This window comes from Protopterus annectens, chromosome 13.part0, assembly GCF_019279795.1.
Source record: "Protopterus annectens isolate FY-2018-M chromosome 13.part0, PAN1.0, whole genome shotgun sequence".
In the NCBI taxonomy this organism is placed as follows: domain Eukaryota; kingdom Metazoa; phylum Chordata; order Ceratodontiformes; family Protopteridae; genus Protopterus; species Protopterus annectens.
Window position 1 is genome coordinate 1,038,160,927 of NC_056747.1, and position 19,803 is coordinate 1,038,180,729.

Here is a 19,803-nt window from a genome sequence, read left to right on the forward strand (position 1 = left end):
GTTTCAGTTCATCGACAACATCAAGCTTATGTTGGATAATCTAGGCATGTGGTTCCACCATTTTAATTCTTATACTTCTAACATTTATTGCAGCAAAAAATAGATCACCAGGGTTGGGGATTGGTTGTTGTTGGGTTACAGAAGTGCACGAAAGAGAGTTATATTTTTGTTTATTGTGATAGGTGGGGCCAGGATTAGGGAGTATATCTCCTCCTAGAAGAATTTTAGTATATTGTGGATTTATCCATAATTGTATTTTGGAGAGGATTCTTGCATTTATATTTGTTTTGGTTTGAGATGAAGTGCAATTAATCAACTTATATTTGGAATAAAGATGAGGGGCAATATTAAATGGATTTGATGCAATGTGTGGGGAGTGTAAAGAGGAACTACAGATAGGTGGTTGGGACAGGGTTTGAGAGATGTTGTGATATATTATTGAATCATGGTAGGATGAAAGATAGCACAGTAGGAGGAGAAGAACACAGGATAAGCTGTAGAGTAGCATAATTAAGTACAGGAATCTATATTTTATAGATATGAAGTAGTGGGGAAGTAGCAATGAAGAAGGAAACAAAAAGATGCAAGACAGTAGGAGTGGATTCTGAAAGCTGGAAGAGGACAGGTAAGGAGAGAAGTATTTTCTGTAAAAGAAGAGAGGTAGGTTGTCCTTGCATCCTCTCTGGAATGTAAGGAATAGAAGGGTATTAAAGACTAGAGTATAATGGTGTATTCAAAATAGAAAAAGGGTTTATTTGGGAAAAGAAAAAGATGCAATGTGGAATAGATAGGTACTATTAGGGAGGGTTGTAATTATAAATGGATATAGTGCAAAGCAGTATGGGAGGGAGAAAGATAGTTGAGAATGGGGCTGAAAATTAAATAGAGATAGGGATGTAGGAAAGAAGAAACAGAAGTGTATGTATAAAAGTAGTACAGTCATTAGGAAGGGTTTTGGAATAAGAGTCACAAGTGAAATGTATATATAGGAAGTATAATATAAGAGTAAGAGGGTGTGTGTGGAAATTGGGGGTAGGGTAGGGGAGCGAAGTGATGCTGGGCTTAGCAGACTTCGCACTCTCGGGTCAATTTATAACTGAGATTAATCAGTTTATAGCCAGAGCAAAGCAATTAACAGAGGCAAATAAAACAGGTTGTCTGTCATTTCCTGAGACTAAAAACTGGCATATGCAGTGTAGTCTACTGGTCAAGCAAAAGGGCACAGTGGCCAACTTAATAAGATATCTTTAACTGATTAAAGTTAATAAACAGAAAGGTTCTTCATGATAAATTGAAAAACGTATCTATAATCTGTATATTACACTAATATTACTCCTAATATGTAGAACATTTCCAGTGTAAAACCTCTCCCTAAGAAACCCTGTCCCTCAAATTCTTCAGACTGTCATCCCATTTCTCTTCTCATTACCTTAGGAAAGATTCTGGAAAAATTACTTTACTTGCAAATCATTCAGTATATTGACCAACAAAAGCATCATAGCTTTTGGTCTGGTCAAAGTACATCTACAGCTGTCTGGACACAGTGACAACATTCCCCTTGGAATGGACAATTAGTGAACTCACCAAAGACTTTGATCTTGTTGATCATTCAGTTCCCCTACACTTTCTCACTGAAATAGGTATTAGTGATGACACACTGCCCTGGTTCAAAACTTATCTGTCTAACAACCACTTTTCAGTTACTTTCAACTCATTAACCTCTCCATCAGACCCCCCTGTAGAAAGGTGTCCCCAAGGATCTATTCTGACCTCTCTCCTCTTTTTTATCTACATTAACAAACTCCCTTTTTACTTACCCATTTTCCTCTCCTGCTTTATAAGTTCATAGGCAAATACTGGGCTAGCTGCCCTTCTGAGGCATTTTAAACGTATCCAATTTCCCCTTTGTGCTCAAAATAACCTATCTCATTTGGTTATAGATTGACCATACCCATCCCATGGTCAATAAATATATATTACCCCAAATGAGAATAACATAGATTATACCATGGATAATTTGAGGGGATACATGCATGGAATAAATCTTTTATGAGCTGCATCTGTCCATTAGTAGTAAAGGGGACAGACATGGGGCAAATATTCTGTTTTTTTGTTTTTGTAAATTTTATGATGATGACACGGTCCTATTCTTCTACAACCACTCTGTCTATTCTCTTGAAATTGAACTTCAGGATGATTTTCATTCCCTTACTTAATGGGTCAGTGATAAACAATTACTGCTTAACTCATCTAAAACAAATACAGTGCTTTTTGATTCTAGGCAAAATCATACTTCTATCTGCAGACCTCAATACAGTACTCAAAATATCACTTCATTCAAATTTCTAGGGATTTGGTTGGACCACTTCCTAAATTTCCATCTCCACCTGGATTACACACACAAATAAAATCAACTCTGTCTCATTCCTGGCTAACAAGATCTCACCTTTTCTAGGCATATGCTGCAGGAAAGCCATAGGTAAAGGTATCTTACTAGCTCAGTTTGGGTATGGACCCACTATGATTGATTCAGCCTATAAAAGAAATGCATACACAATTCAGTCCATCTCAAATGCCATAAACAGATTAATTATCCTCTCCCCAAGAAATGAAAACCACTGCAAAACCCTGGAAACTTTTAACTGGCTACCCATGAAACAATGTGCTTTGTACTGACCTCTCAAATATTACAACTTATCAGGAACGAGACCTTCCTCGCACTAGCCTCCAGACTATTCAGAGATGCACCAACATACAGCCTTAGAAGTCTTAACCACTCAGGTTCTCCCCTTCAGATCCCCCAAACTAGTCTTCACTGCACCAACAATGCTTCCTCAGTCCTTGGTTCTAAACTGTGGGAATCCCTCCATTTTATAACTTAAAGATAATTCCTCTTACCCCATTTTCCCATTAGAAATAAAAGTACATTACAAAACTCTAGGAAAATGCAATTGCTATCTTTTTAGTCATGTAACATAAACTCTTTCTCCCCATCTTACTTCTATATACCTTGCTCTGACTCTTCTCTTCATTTTGATTCTTTCAATGTACCAACTCTGATATCCACTCTGTATATAATGCATGTATATATTGTTTTATCATTAACTCTGTATATAATGCCATGATCCTTTTGCTTTTATACCCTCAAGCCAACTCTAATATTCACATTGTATATTATATGCATTATATTCTCTTTAAATATAAGATAAATACATACATATATATATATATGTATATATATATATATATGTGTGTGTGTGTGTGTGTGTGTGTGTGTGTGTGTATGTGTGTGTGTGTGTGTGTGTGTGTGTGTGTGTGTGTGTGTGTGTGTGTGTGTGTGTGTGTGTCTATATATATATATATATATATATATATATATATATATATATATATATATATATGTGTGTGAAAAATTTCACATATTTCTTTGCTGTGAGAGCACCGGCTTATCCACGCAGCCTACTTAGTTTTGTTGAATATATATATATACACACACACACACACACACACACACACACACACACACACACACACACACACACATGCATACACATATACATATTTTGCATTTTGTCATTCACTCTGTATAGAATGTCATGTATCTACTATGTTTAGCCAAGGCAAGAAAATGCAAAAAATGTAATAGGGCCAGTGGAATCAGTGTTCCAATAATGTCCAGGGTGACTGTATTTTTTATTTTTATTTATTTATTTTTTTTGCTACTATTAGAACTAAGTTCAAAAGACCATTTGATATTCTGGTGCATCTACTGTCCAATCATAGTTCAAGAAAACCAGTTCCTTTTTTTCTACTCTACAAGGCTTCATTAATAATTGTTGCACTGATATATTAAACTGTACAAGACCATGACAAAACCAGTGACATAATTTCCGTTTCCTACTTATACTTCCATGCATTTCCATCATATGTTATTTGTCTGGGAAAACAGTGTGTAGCCTATTATACAGACAAACATATCTGTTTAAAAACATTCCCATACAAAAATCCTAAACTTACTAGACTTTGTAAATTTTTTGAAGTTTGTAAACTTCAGCCCATCTCCCTCAGTCTAACTTTCCTGATAATGTAATTACACATGTCAGACTATTCTTCTTCATTTTTCTGGAATGTTCATTTATAGTCTAATTGCCATTTTTGCACTAGCTTTCTCTGTTCTGGATTTAGTCAAAAGTTCTGGTAAAGCTTTCTGCTCTGAAGTTTCCTTTCTTTTTATTATAACCAAAGTGGACTGCTTGCAGATCCATGCACAGTAGCATACCCCTCTGCTGCAATGCAAACCTTATTGTGCCTTTTTCATACCTTCAGTTTTCCATTGAGCTCCCCCTGCTTTGATTCCATAAGTACTGGAAGTAGCTACAGTTTCTACCCCCTTAAGTGCAATATTTTGAGGACACTATAGTGTCTGAGAAAGTTAAAAGCTAATTCAGTAATCAACAGAGTAAATCAGGATCTCATTGCCTGTAGATTGTATAGTTTCTCCAGTTTCTTCAATAGCAAAAACTATCACATCTATGTTATTGAATCTCTGTCTTAGTAAACAGAAGTCAGTTTTAGTGGTGTTGAGGAATCCTTAACCAACGTTGATGTGTAAGTTCAAAATTAGGCAGTTCCTTGTACTGATACCAGTTTAGTTCAAAAAGCAAGTTTCCCTAAAACAGTGCTGGAAGTACTAAAATCTGAGCCACATTACCTCCTTGGAGGAAGAATATAACAATCTGCAACCTTCTAGAGCTCAATCTTTCCCATGCAGTGTCAAGTGTTTACTTGTGTTCCCCTAACTTGAGATAAAGTACATAAAACTACCCATGGAGATACTTTCAGTTTTTGCAGAACAGTCTTCTGTACTTTTGCTAGCATCCTATAGTGATTGAAATGGTTCACACTTAATCAGTCAGCTCCTTCATGGATACCCACAAAGACCCTTCAAAAATCTAAAAGAAACACAAGTTCTTTATCATAAGAGGAGGGCAAATATCGCTTTAAGTTTCAACTCCTCTCCCCTCAGAATATCATTTCAGATCATTAGGATTAATTCTCACAGTCTATAGGCTCCACTGATGCCATGTTTTCATTAGACTAGAGATACTGCTGGAGAAACATTTAACCAGCCTGTTTCTGAGACCTGTCTCAAATGCTTAAGGTCCCAGAATCTTTAAGGAGAGTTTCTTCCACTTCTTAAAACATTGCAAGAGTTATGGACCAAAAATCTAAGAAATCATTATTCATAGCCATCAACTGGTTTATTGTATACATTTGACAAAGATTATTCATAGGTTCATAGGTAGGTACTAGGCTATTGGCCCTAGGGCCTATATTATAAGTGTAGCCAAACGGTACCCTGGCTTTTGCCACCCAAGAAAATTATTTTCCTGTGCCCCTGTCAAGCAAAGCCACAGAAGTGATCCCCGGGGTGAATTTCCTATCTCCCATCCAATCATCAAGATTTTTCTTGAAGATTGCTAATGAGGAGCTTTGTTTGATATAGATAGGTGGTTTGTTCCAGAGTATGGGAAGTCTCTGGGACAGGAATCTATCCCTCCAGCATGTTCTATTTATTGTGGTGACAAGGTTTAGGTCCCTAAAGCGTGTAGCTCAGAGGTATTGGGATTTCTTTAAGTGGAGCATGTCCAACAGCTCTGGGTTTGACATAGCTTTGTATGTTAGGCAGAGATCGCCTCTGAGTAGGCAATATGTGACCGAGTAAAGCTGGAGTTTTTTCAGACGGTCTGCGTTGGGCATCTGTTTGAGGCCAGTAATCCTCTTTGTGAGGTATTTCTGTGGCCTTTACAGTTGTTGTAGATGTCTTGTGAGGTACATACCAAAAGGGGCGTTGTACTCTATAATGGGTCTAATGAGTGATGAGTAGAGGGGAACAATGACCTCTTTTTTCTGGATGAGAAACCTTTTGTGATGAGGTGTGCCATGTAGAAGGATTTCCTGACTACTGTGGCGATGTGATTATCAAAGGAGAGACTACTGTTCACCTGTGTCCCAAGGTCTCTTATCACACTTTCGGTGTTAAGTAGACTTCTGCCTATGTGGTAGTTCATGGGTACAGAGTTTTTACCAAAAGGGATGACAATGCACTTTTTGGCACTGAGCTTGAGGCCATGGCTTTGACACCAGGCATCTGTCTCAGTGAGACCCTTTTGTAGGATTCCACATCATTAGGAGTTTTGATTATGGCTCCTAGTTTGCAGTCATCTGCGAACTTTGTTAGCCAAAGACCTTCTGTGTTAGCCTGTACTTCAGAGAAGTATATACCAAACAGGAGAGGACCTAGGACTGAACCATGTGGTACTCCACTTGTCACTGGTCTGAAGTTGGATTTAGAGTCTGCTACTTTCACAGTGTGGGTTCTGTCAGTGAGCCAGTTGGCAACCCATCTTGTGACATAGGGATTTATACCTAGTTTAGTGAGTTTGCCAAGTACAGTTTTCATTCTTGTAGGTACTTTACTTTTCTCTAAAAAAGAGAGGTTTCTAGACAGGTAAGGCAACATGGTTCATATATCCAATACTTTAGAGTTAAGCACTCATAACTGTTTAGCTCATACACTATCCCTTCAGAAATTTGTCTTGGTTTATGTGACAGAAAATGCAAATGGCTTATCGAATTCTATGCAGAAAGAACTGCTTGGTAAAATCAAGAGGGCTTAGTCTGTGGGATTTTAGAAATTAAAGTTGAGCATATGTTGCATTTGAGGGAAATGCTGGAACTGCTGTGTCTGGTATGGTCATTTATCCACATGCTTGGTGGGCAGCTGAGAATATAAGTTAAGATCTTAAAAGTTCAAATCTTAAATACTCCAGTTATAGGAAATGTACTATTTGGTCCTTGTATGTGTTAAAGTAATAAAGGAAAATAAAAATCTTAAGGAATAACAAAACAGAAACATTTCCTTGCTGTTCCTTCCTTGGACAGCACTTATCCCTTTTTCAAAAAATATTTACATGGAAGACCTGTCCAATGACTTATCTGTTCTAAATGCCACAAATCTAAAGTTTTGAAATCATCACACTCTAAATCTGAATTACTAGATACTTGCAATAATTTTTATATGATGTCTTTATAGGATCATGTGGATATTTACATGAAATTATTAATCAGTATTTATGTTTATATTGTACACTTCTGCAGTATTATATTTCATGTTTTATTGTTACCTAAAACACTAGTGCTTTTTCCACATTTCTTGCCTTCTCATCTGGTCCTTCACCTTATATTCTTTATTTTGTTTTTTGGCACATTCATTTGCTGCCTGATTTTTATCCACTTCTGGTTTTATTTCCATTCCTGCTTGACGCCGATATGCTTCTGGTAAATTAAGCAGAGAAGTCATCTTAGATTTATTCTCCTCATGTTTCAAAACTTTCACTACATTTGGGTCTTCTGAGGTCAGCAGATATGTGTAGTCCCACGATTGCAGATCTATACATATAATCAATTTCAAGGAGCCCCATCCCTCCATCAGAATGGGGAATATATAATCTTGGTATGCGCTGATTTTTATAAATCATTTGGTGAGCATGAAGCATCCTTCTTGTTTTCCTATCTACTCTGTCAAACACATTTTGGAGCCAGTCAATGACTCCTAAACTGTAAGTTAGGACAGGAAGAGCAAATTGGTTTATAGCTTGAATTTTGTTCCTAGATGTCAGTGCTGTTTTCAGGATTAATTTAAGTCTTCTGACATATTCCTTACTAAGTTTTATTTGCATTTGTTTGTGTTGTATTGTTGATGCTTCGTCAATTCCAAATATTTATACACTCCCTCATGCTCAAGTTCTTTTATATCACATTCTTGTCCCAAACTGATGTTTTCCTGACATTGCAGTTTTCCTGCTTTAAAGGTTGCTTTTGCACATTTATCAAGACCAAATGGCATTCTTATATCATCTGAAAAAGTTTTGGCAACTTGCAGTTGTGCTTTCAGTTCCTCATCTGATGAGCTATACAGTTTTAAATCATCAACAAAGAGAAGATGATAAGTCTTTACACTTTGTTGTTTTCTAGGAGCCAAATTATAGCCATGGCCTAAGCTGTTGTGTAGACAGCTTAATGGGTTAAGTGCAAGGCAGAATAGCAGCGGTAACAGACAGTCACCCTGAAATATCACCCTTTGAATTTTTATCCCTGAGATAATAATTTGCCCTTTATCATGGCTTAATTGCAAAGTGGTCTGCCACTGTTTCATGGTCACTGTATTGTAGTAGATCAGTGTTAGGTGTATCTTATACATTTTTAAGCACTCTTTTATCCATGAATGTGGGATACTATCAAATACTTTTTTGTAGTCAATCCATGCCATACTTAGAGTCTTCCCTTTTTTACAGTTTTCCACTATGACTTTATTTAACAAATGATCCTTTGTTTGTTTGACGAGACACATATATATACATATATATATTTATGCACACACACACACACACACACACACACACACACACACACACACACACACACACACACACACACACTTTAAACTTCACTTAAAAAGATAAAAACTAAACTGAAATAAGTAAGTGAGAAATGGAAAATACAAGCATATATAACCCTAATCTACAAATATAAAATGCAATTACTTTTTACATTAAACAATCACTTCACGAGTTAAAGAAATAAATGGTAAATAGCTGACTTGGGGGGGGGGGGTCACATCAAAAGGCAAAGAAGTAAAAAACTAAAATAATATAAAACACAAATATTGCTAACATATATTTTGATTTTTTTTCACTAAGCATAAAACAGAAATGTAACCCACAAAGTCTGCAAATCTAAATTACTGTACAATCAACTAGTCTGCTATACAACAGAATGTGAATTACAAACCAGCAGTTGTGAACCAACAAATCTACACTCCACAGCAGCAAGCTCTTAATTAGCAATTAATTCAAAAGTTAACAGACCTGGTTTAATTAAAAAAAAATCCATTAATTTCCAGAACTCACTTTTGTCTTTTTCAGGATCACAGATGGCTGACATATGGCATGGAACCACTCCTGGAAAGGATTCCAGCCCATCACAGGATACGCACACATTTTTATTTTATTGTCATTTTTTAAAAGGGTAGAACACTTATACAGATGGGCCATTTGTGAGTTCAACCCAGGAGTCTCAGTTCGCATTTGGTGTATCTCCAATTCACCTACCAGCATGTCTTTGGATGAAACCAAAGAAACGTGTGAAAATCCACAAAGACCCAGAGATGACATGCAGACACTGCATGGAAGGCACCACAGCTAGGATATGAACTAGATAATCAAGCTCTGTGAGTCAGCAATACTAACCATTTCGTCACACTAATTTAAAAAAAAAATCAAAGCTTTTTTAAAAAAATATATACAACCAAGTTTACATCTCTAGTTTGAATGTCTTCTCTTGTTTTATTATTTGCACACACAAAGAAAGAACTGGACAAGGGAGATGTTGAGAGACTCATGGTCACCATTCCTCAACCATCCATTAAGCTATTACTGTGCACCATTACAGCAGTGTGTACCCTTTTCTATAAGAACAACAGCCTTGTGTATGACTGTAGCATTTGTATCCTTATGGCCATTCAAATCTCAACTTTGCTCTTTAAAAGGTGTACATTTCTCACAAACACATGCACACTAGTGTGGAGAATTAAAGAGGGGATATGAGGTGAGGAAGAAGCTTGGCTTGATATGCCAAAAGCGTGTTTATCCTTCCTTTCTTTTATTATCTGATGAGCCGCTACCAATAGAAACCTAATATTCCTCCCCGGGAAACAGAACATGTGCTGCTCTTCTTTACTGTAGTAGCACAAGTGGTCTTACACTATGGTTCTAGGATTCTTAGTTTGCTTATAGTAGAATGAATCATCACACCATATCACTCATTTATTCCTCATTTTCAGATATATTCCTGTTTTATTTTGCCTTAATATTTTTCTCTGCTTCTAATAACATTTTTGCTTTTATGACAAAGCACTGAGAGTTAAGGTCATTAAATATTGAAATGATGACAGATATTCTTCTTTCAGGTACTCTTCAGAACATGTATGTCAGTACAAACTTTATTACCTGAACTTAGTCAGTTCTTCAAAAGTGTTCCTGATTTCACATATTTAACAGAGGGCTCTTTTGATTTATTTAACTGAATCTAGAGATAAGAAGCTGATATCTAGGTATCATGCTCATAAATGATGGGAATGGGGTTGTAAATACCTTTCTTTAACCCACCATTGAGCTGTAAGGGGTGGAAAAAAGGGTAAGACCGGCACAGGATTACATGCTCTAGTGCTACTGTATAAATCAGAACATGACACACCCTCCCTTCTGCAAGGATGTCATTGCTATAAAGTCAAAGCACCTAAAGTGAAGCAAATATATAAGAATATGACAATTTTAAATGACAGTTGTAGATTATGTGTGTGTGTGTTATACCTTTAAGAAGCATTTCCAAGGACTGAATGTGCATATATCAATTGCAAACATGTGCTAGCGTCAGTGCCATTTTGAGAGTACAGCATAATAAAGCTGCTTGAACATGTTTGTCTATTTCATCCTGATGGGACAAACCACATAGTGCCAGGACACGGATTCCAGAGACTGCTTTTCACAGATATGAGATGCAGAAGCAACAGTGAAGGCAGAATAACAGAAACAAAAGCAAAAAAGGGCCAGAAACAAGCTAAAGGTAATGAAAACTTGCATAAACGATTGTTTGATTAAAAAACATAAAATGGATTATTACAAGGGCACAAAACGCATTACTAACAAATGAATAGCACAGAAATGTTTAGTAGGCAAACGAAAGGCATAAACAGTTATTTTGCATTAACTAAAGCCCTGAATAGCATAACTAGAGTTATTCAAAGTATCACAAATGTGTAAAAGTGCTTACAGTTGTGTGTTTATTACAGCATTTATTCCGAAGAGTTTATTGTCTGCAAAGTGCAACTATTTCATGAAGTACAGTCAAATATGGCCATTTCAAAATGTTTCTTGTGCTGGGGTCCGTCTACTTGCAAAGTGCCACCATTACAGAGTGTTTCTTGCACTGTAAAGAATTACTTAGCAAAGTACAGCCATATTGGAAGTGTTTCAGTGTGTTGTGTACTGTTATTCACAACATACAGTTACTTTGATATGTTTCTCACTTTGAGCTTCTTCTGCTGCCCAGTTTATTCGCAATGTGCAGTTGCATTGAAATGTTTCTTAAAATGATGATAAATGACTTTAACAGTACAATAATTTCAAGAGTATTACAGTGCCAGGGAGACTTATTTTGCAAACCTTTGCAAAACTTATTCAGCAAAACCCAAGTCAAGCTTCATTGTTAACTGTTGTAATTGTGGTGCCAGCCATGAGTCTAAAAGAGAAAGGTGCTTAGCATTTAGTCAGCAATGTCACAAGTGTAAAAAATTGAATCATTTTCAAAAGTTCTGCAACTCAAGTAAACCTCACTCAGTTGCAAAGAAAGGTCACTTAAAAAAGCAAATTGATCAAGTAGGGTTACAGTCCACTTTCTACATAGATGGTGTAACAGTGATTGGTGAAAAGGTCAATGCAGTAAACTTATTAGCAAAGGGCAAAGTATTTCTTACTGTCCTGATCCATGGTAAACCCATTGAGCTCAAAGTAGGCACTGGTTCAAAGTACAATGTCATGTCAGCAGACACATTTGCTAAAGTAAGAGCTGGTGAACAACTTAACGTGAACAGCTCTGTGAGACGTGTTGCCTAAGGAGGTGAAGAAATTCAAACCAAAGGCTCAGTAGTGCTTTCATTTATTTGGCTGGGAACAGTTACAAGTTGTTGTTTTACATAGTTTGAAGACCTGTGCAGTCATTATTAGGTCTCATAGACAGTTTGAGAATGGACTTGCTTTCCTTTACTAAAGAAGTTCATCATATAAGCGCATGTCTCATTTCCAGTTCCAGCATTAGTGAAATTGTTTTCTCAGAAAATGCTGATGTTTTTTATGACAAGCTAGGCAAGCTTCCAATTGTATATTCCATGAAGTTAGACCCAGAGCTGAGTCCAGTGGTCGACCGGCAAGAAGAGCTGCAATAGCTATGCAGAGCAGAATTAAAGCCCAGTCGGATAAAATGGTGCAACAAGGTATTTTTGTCCAGTCACAGAACCAAATGAATGGGTTCATCTATGGTAGCAACTCATAAAAAAGGCTCAGATGGGATCAGAATATGCATCAACCCAAAATACTTGAATAAGGCATTGAGGAGATCTCATCATCCCATGCGTACAGTTAAGGAAGTCACATCCTTGATACCGAATGCCACTGTATTTTCTGTCTTGGATGTGAAGAATTCATTTTGACAAGAGATGCTTGATTGTAAATCTTCACTACTGACTACATTCAGTAGCCCATTTAGAAGATTTAGATTTCTCAGGAAACCATTTGGTATAAATTCTGCACTTGAAGTCTTTCAGCGTGCAATGGAACAGATTTTTTCAGGCTCTCCCTGTACCATAATAGTGGATGATTTATTGAAAAGAGGCAATGGTGAAGCAGAACATGATAGAAACCTCAAGAAGGTTTTGGACAGAGCACGTAAAGTAAACTTAAAGCTCAATACTTTAAAGTTCAGATTCAGACTACCAGAAGCCACATATGTAGGTCATTTGTTTATTAGTACTGTGTTACGACCAGACCCATCCAAGCAAGCAGCTATTCTTAAGATGACTGCTCCAGATAATGTTCAAGCTCTACAGCTTTTTCTTGGTATGGTTAATTATTTGGGCAAGTTCATACCAGATTTCAGTGAATTGACAGGGCCTTTAAGACAACTAATGTGCGAAAATGTTGTATGGTCTTGGCTAGAACAGCACCAGAGAGCATTTGATGATCTTAAGCAGAAAATTCTCACTCCACCTACACTAAGGTACTATGATGTCAATAAACCAGTTACTCTTTCCTGTGACTCTTAAAGATCTTGGTGCAGTTATACTTCAAGAGGGCAGACCAGTAGCCTTTGCATCTAGTACTCTTACCCAAACTGAAATACAATATGCTCAAATTGAGAAGGAACTTTTGGCAATTGTGTTTGCATGTTCCAAGTTTCATGATTATATTTATGGTCGAGATATCCAGATTGAAACTGATCATCAACCTATAGTTACTATCTTAAAGAAGCCTATGCATTCCACTCCAGCAAGATTACAAAGAATGATGCTCAAATTACAAAAGCAGAACTTCAAAATGGTCTATATAAAAGGCAAACTTCTTTATCTGGCTGATACCTTGTCTCGATCACCCAGAACTACAACAGAACGGCTTGATGCAGAAAATTTTGACATTGATGTCATGGAAGTACGTAATTTTCATCCACAAAACTTGATGAGCTGAGAGATCATGCAAGGACTGATCTTGTTTTGCAAAAGCTCAACCACTACATCCAGGATGGATGGCCATCAAAGCAATCCAGTGTACCGCCTGAATTACAAGCTTATTTTCCTTACAGAGATGAGTTGTTGATGGAAGATTACATTATTTTTAAAGGTTCTAAAGTTGTTGTTCCTGCTTCCTTACAGTGTGAATATATCCAGATTTTGCATTGTGGCCACCCAGGTTCCAAATCTACCAAAAGAAGGGTGAGAGGACTAGTATTTTGGCCTTCTCTAGCAAAAGACATTGACAAAGTGCTTTTATCGTGTTGAGTATGCAATAGTACTGAACTAAATCTGCAAAAAGAAACACTTCTGCTAAGTCAAGTTCCTGAATTACCTTGGTCAACAGTAGCCACTGACATATTCAAGTGGGACAATCAGCATTACTTAGTGTTGGTCAACTGTTATTCAAACTGGTTTGAGATTGATTTGTTGCCTAACCTAACATCCACTGCTGTTATTACTAAGTTGACACATCATTTCTCAGTCTATGGAAGTCCACATAAGCTTATATCTGACAAGGGTACTCAATTTACCAGCCAATTGTTTCAGAAATTTGCAAGAGAATGGGACTTTGTACATGTTACTAGTAGCCCTGAATATCTGCAGTCAAATGGTCTAGCTGAACGTGCAGTACAGAGTGCAAAGCAATTACTAGAGAAGTCAAAGTGTGGAAATACCAATGTCATTTTGAATTTACTCAATCTCAGAAACATACCCCGTGATGATATACTTGGCTCAACTGCTTGGACACTTTTATCCAGGCAAACCAGAACAACCTTGCCTATCAGTTCCAATTTGTTAAGGCCTAAAGCTAAGAACAATAAAGCAATCAAAGCCTAATGTTCAGAAAGCGTTCTTTCCATAAGTCCAGTTATGACAAAATGAGCAGATTTTTTCATTCATTGGAAAAAGGAGAGAGAGTGAAGATACAAACAATGAAAGGTTTTGACAGGATTGGTCAAGTAACAGGTATATGTGCCGAGCCGATATATTATTTTGTAAAATCTGAGGGTGTGGAGTACAGGAGAAACTGCAGACATCTTCTTCCTGTAACAGAATGATATTGCAGCATTGTTCCTGTGATACAGACTCTAAATCTCACAGCAATCCAGAGAACAGTCCTGTTGCAGAACGTGTCTTAACTCCAATTTCTGTTCCAGATGATGTTCCAGATGTCCCTAAGGTTGAACATTCAGCAGAGATCATTCCAGTTGCTAAACCTGATTCTAAATTCTATGTCACACTGTTTGGTTGCATTCCTAAACCTAGTGTGAAATACACAACAACCCGGACATGATTGTCTATCTGTATTTAGTTTTGTATAATTGCATGTCAAAGAATTATCTTGTATTTATTGCATGCCAATCAATGTCGTCAATGAAGTATGATTCATTTCACAAAGAGGGACTATGTAGAATATGTGTGTGTGTTTTGTATCTTTAAGAAGCATTACCACGGACTGAACGTGCATATATAAATAGCAAGCACATGCTAGCTTCAGTGCCATTTTGAGAGTGCAGCAAGAGTGAGCATGTATGAGAGAAATAGTCAATGTGTTTATTAGTTTATCTAAGTTAAAGTTATTTGCCTCAATCCTGATGTGTTTGTACATAATAAAGCTGCTTGAACAAAGCCCACGTATGTTCATCTATTTCATCCTTACAGTATGAATGACAACAGTTATAAATTTAAGACCCAAAAATATGTTAATCCAGTCTTCAAATACTAGACAGCGTTGTATTCACATTTAGGAGAAACAAGAAAAAGAAAGTTCAAAATCAGTACTAAGAAAAAATAAAATACTGTTCTGATGAAAATTTTAAAACATTTTTATGAAATCACAAATGCAGCAGTGACTTGGGTACACACACATTAACAGAAAAGAAATCAAACTATTGTGATACTTCTTGCTTTCATACAGTGTACATTATCAACAATTATACAATGATTGGCCCTAAACATTCAAAAATGAGCACGCTGATTGGCTAGCCCAATCAGTGTGCCAATTGTAAATTCAAGAATATACAACGGGAAAAGGTCCAGTCGCCCGGACTTTTTCCGTTAGTATATTCCCTGGGTTTTTTTTCTTGTCCAGAGGTAGCAACTGAGAAAGGAAGATCTTTGTTGCTTTAATCTCGCTATGTTAAACGAGTTTAACATAACGAGATAGCTTAAAAGAAGCAATGGAGATCTTTCTTTCTCCGTTGCTTTTTTTAAAGATATCTCGTTATGTTAAACTAGTTTAACATAGCGAGATAGCTTAAAAAAAGCAACAGAAATCTTCCTTTCTCGGTTGCTTTTTTTAAAAATATCTCGCTATGTTAAACGAGTTTAACATAGCGAGATACTTAAAAAAACAACAGAGATCTTCCTTTCTCCATTGCTACCTTGTACAGCACTGATGTACTTCGTAAGTGTGGGAACATGACCCTTACGCATGCGCAGTACATCAGAAATGCCCCAGGATACCTGTGGAAGGGTAGCATGGAGTCATTATACAATGACATTATTTAAGAAAAGTAAGTATTTTTTCTTAAATAATGTCATTGTATAATAGCAGTAACCCATGGCTGGGTGTGGGCAATGCTGGATTTATCCACGGCTTTGCCCTCATGACCAAACCAACCGTGGGTATACCCACACACCCATTCATGGGTTATTGCTTAATTATCATTCACTCCAACATTGCATAAATTGCTCCTCCTGAGCATTATTCTGCAGTGACTGTTTCCACAGATAACATTTCATTATATATAATTTGCTTTTTCCCTATTCCAGAGATTCCACTCCCATTTATTGTATCTTCTTTACAATATTCAGTACTTTAGTTAGGGTTTGTTTAGATTTTAATTCCCATTTCCTAGCTATTGCTTTTTTGTCAGTCAATAGCATTAAACTTAGTAAAGCCTTAACATGTCTAGGCAATTCAGACCCTGTGCTCAAAGGAATCATTTACTTTACTCTATAACAAAAGGAAAAACTTGCTGCCCAAGACCAAGAAGGAGCAGGTGCCCAACTGGAAGCAATGCCTCCTTAGCCTGAACAAGCAAATAAGAGCACTAGTGAAATCCTCTAAAGCAAACTTTGAGTCCAAATTGGCCACATCTACTAGAGACAATCATAAGGCCTTCTTCACATATGTCTGCGGCCTCAAAGGAAGCACCAAGATCTGTTCAGAACTGCTGGTCAAGGACACCACATATACAAATGCCATAGATATAGCAAACTTGCTGGCTGACAGATTCAGTGAAAACTTCACCCCTCTGTCCCCCCATCAGTAAATCAGGACATCCCCAGTACCTGCCCCCTTCCCTTATATCTAGGGAACAGGTCATCACTGCTCTCTCAAAGGCAAAAAATACAGCCTCCATGGGACCCAATAATATCCCAGGCTGCTTCCTAAGTGAACTCAGGCAGGAACTTGCAGCATCATTAGGCACCCTATTCAACCAAAGCCTGAGTACTGGTTTCATCCCAGCTTTGTGGAGGACAGTCACTGTCATCCCTTTACACAAAGGTGGAAAGTCCACCGATTCGGGAAGTTATAGACCCATCAGCCTAACTAGCCTGATCTGCAAGGTCATAGAACGGATTATCATGGACCTCATTAACAAGGACATTGGCAACCTCCAAACACTTGATCCCACACAGTTTGGCTTCATCAAGGGGAGGTCATGTCTGCTACATTTGGTCAACTTCTTTGAGACAGTCACCAAAGCCATAGATGAGGGAAAGACAGTGCACACCACCTACCTTGACCTGGCCAAAGCCTTTAACACTATTCCCCACTTGGGCATAATAGATAAACTCTCTCAGTTAGGTATCAATCCATATGTTACCAGATGCGTAGCAAACTGGCTCACTGATAGAACCCACCTAGTCAAAATAGGGAAAGCCACCTCAAGCAGTAGACCTGTAACAAGTGGCATACCCAAGGGTTCGGTCTTGGGGCCTCTGTTATTTGGGATATACTTTTACGAGGTGCAGGCCAAAACCAGTGGGCTATGGCTGACCAAGTTTGCAGATGACTGTAAGCTGGGTGCTGTCATCAGTTCCCCTAGTGATGTGGACATCCTCCAAGATGGACTCATTCAGACAAATTACTGGTGTCAAGCTGAATACCAAAAAAATGCATCATCATCCCGTTTGGGGAGAGTGACATCCTCACAAATTATCACATTAATAACAACATCCTAAGCACACAATTAGTCGGGAGGAATTTGGGCACCCAGGCTGATAGCAACCTGACATTTGACCACCATGTTGCTTCTGTTGTACGGAAAGCCTTCTACATGGCCCACCTCATAAGTAAGGGCATCTCATCCAGGGACAAAGAGATCATAACATCCCCCTATTCTTCCCTTATAAGGCCCATTATTGAGTACAACGCCCCTTTCGTCATGCACCTCACAAAGCACATGAAGCAGCTGGAGACACCACAGAGGTGCCTCACCAGGAGAATCCAGGACCTCAAACATCTACCATACACAGATAGGCTAAAAACCCCATCCCTCTACTCAGTTTCATACAGACTCATCAGAGGTGACGTCTGTCTGGCATACAAGGTGATCACAGACCCCACCTTGATGGGACTGCTGCATATCCGCAAGTCAAACTCCACTTGAGAAACTCACACGTGCAGCTTCAACCTGATCTGTGACATCAACAGGACTTGTTGGTGGGACATATTTGTGTCACAGACACTCCCCCATCTAAGGAATAGACTCCCTCTGCACGTTGAGCAGATTATATCTTGAATCCTTTTTAAGCGCAACCTAGTAACTTGATGGGAAACAGAAAATATACCCCTGAGATTAGTCCATGTCCCTGCTAGACAAGGGCATAGATTGCTGACTTGTCTAAACATGAGCTAAACTCTTGGCTGGGCTTATAAGGGCCTCACGGCCAATGGCCTAGTAACCGCCTATGATCCATCACAAGTCTGGTGTTTGTAAATACATTTTAAATTATCTGCTGTGATTTTTATATTAATATTTGCGCACTTTTGTAAATTATGTTTTTCTCTAATTGTAAAACTGTTCTTCAAAATTAATAAAACAATTGGAAAACATATAAGATTAATATTCATGCCACTCAGCTGTCCCTGATTTTGACTTAGATGTTAGCTCTGTGCCTTCTAATCCCTTTTAAAATGGGTGACTTTTGGAGAAAACGGTTGCGAATTAATAAACAATGACATAATTAGAAATGTAGACTGCTTTTCCTTCAAAAAAAGTAAATAATTTCACATTGTCTTAATCTCTCAATGTCTCAAGTTAATAATAGCAATATTTTAAAAGTGCTCCTGATGGTGTTTCTGGATTTGTCCCTGATTCACTGAGAGCCACAATAATAACTGACTTAAAGTTGAAACACAGAAGGTCACCGTACAACCACTAATGAATATTCACGATAACACTGGCAAATCGACATGGCATGATTAACATGCCATGTAACACCTCCTTGCCGTGTCAATCACTTTCGCCACGCCCATTTCTACACAGGAATGCCAGTGGGGTAGTCCTCTAATACAAACCCGATACCACCCAGTTATTTAATAACAGTCAAGTTACGCCTTGTTGGGTTGTACTGCTTTTCCTTTTTCAGAAAGTGCTGTATGTATCGAGGCAATCTGTTTGACTCTGTCAGTATCCCATTAACTGTCCTGGTTACTGCTTACTGGCGACTGCCTTTGTCTGTACGACCCACAATGCAGTGGGCTCACGGAGATTGTTGCTAGTCATTCTGAGGAGTTGTGAAAAGGTCTGAAGTACTTTATCTTGTCTATTTTACTTGTTGACTACGGGACGGTACTGGAATATTTTCTCTCTTGATTTGAACCCACTACCTGCGTATCGGCTAGGATGAAGGAAGGTACTACTAAGCAGAAGTCGGACAAAGGCAAGCAGGCTGATCCCCAAGACGTGGAGATGAAAGAGGAAGAGCAGAAACAGTCTGATGATGGGGAGACTAAAAGCACAGAGAAAACCCAAAAGGAGCTTGATACCATCACTCTAGAAGGTGAGAAAGAGCAACGTTATATAGATGCTGGTATGTTGTGTGAGTTGTTAGATGTCCACAACTTTACTTTCATAAAACCTGTGCATGCTTGTCAAACAGGCCTCAATGGACATGATTCTGTGACAGTGTAAGCAGCCTGTCCATTTGCCTTCGGTTGTATCTTCCTGCTTTGGTCTTGATTTTTCTACTGTGCCTCTTTATTTTTTAACCTTAAAAAATCGGGTAGTTGCACTCGTGTGTGTAGCCAGGATGCACAATGTAATCTGTAGTTTATAGTTTTATTTAAGAGAAATAGTATTTTGCCCCAAATAAAAAGCAATGTGTACATTTTTTTTTCTTTCTGTCAAAAGTACAGTGTACAGGTGTTCTCTGTTTTTAAT

The 19,803-nt window shown here is 37.9% G+C and overlaps 1 protein-coding gene across 1 annotated transcript in view; it reads left to right on the forward strand.

The window, feature by feature from the left end:
- The first annotated feature begins 19,056 nt into the window (after nucleotides 1-19,056).
- PSMD3 (proteasome 26S subunit, non-ATPase 3) overlaps nucleotides 19,057-19,803 on the forward strand; it is an 816,031-nt gene continuing 815,284 nt past the window's right edge. The window contains exon 1 of the mRNA XM_044055035.1: nucleotides 19,057-19,423. Coding sequence (XP_043910970.1) covers nucleotides 19,267-19,423 — 157 coding nt within the window. The 5' untranslated portion in view covers nucleotides 19,057-19,266. The remainder of the gene's footprint in view (nucleotides 19,424-19,803) is intronic.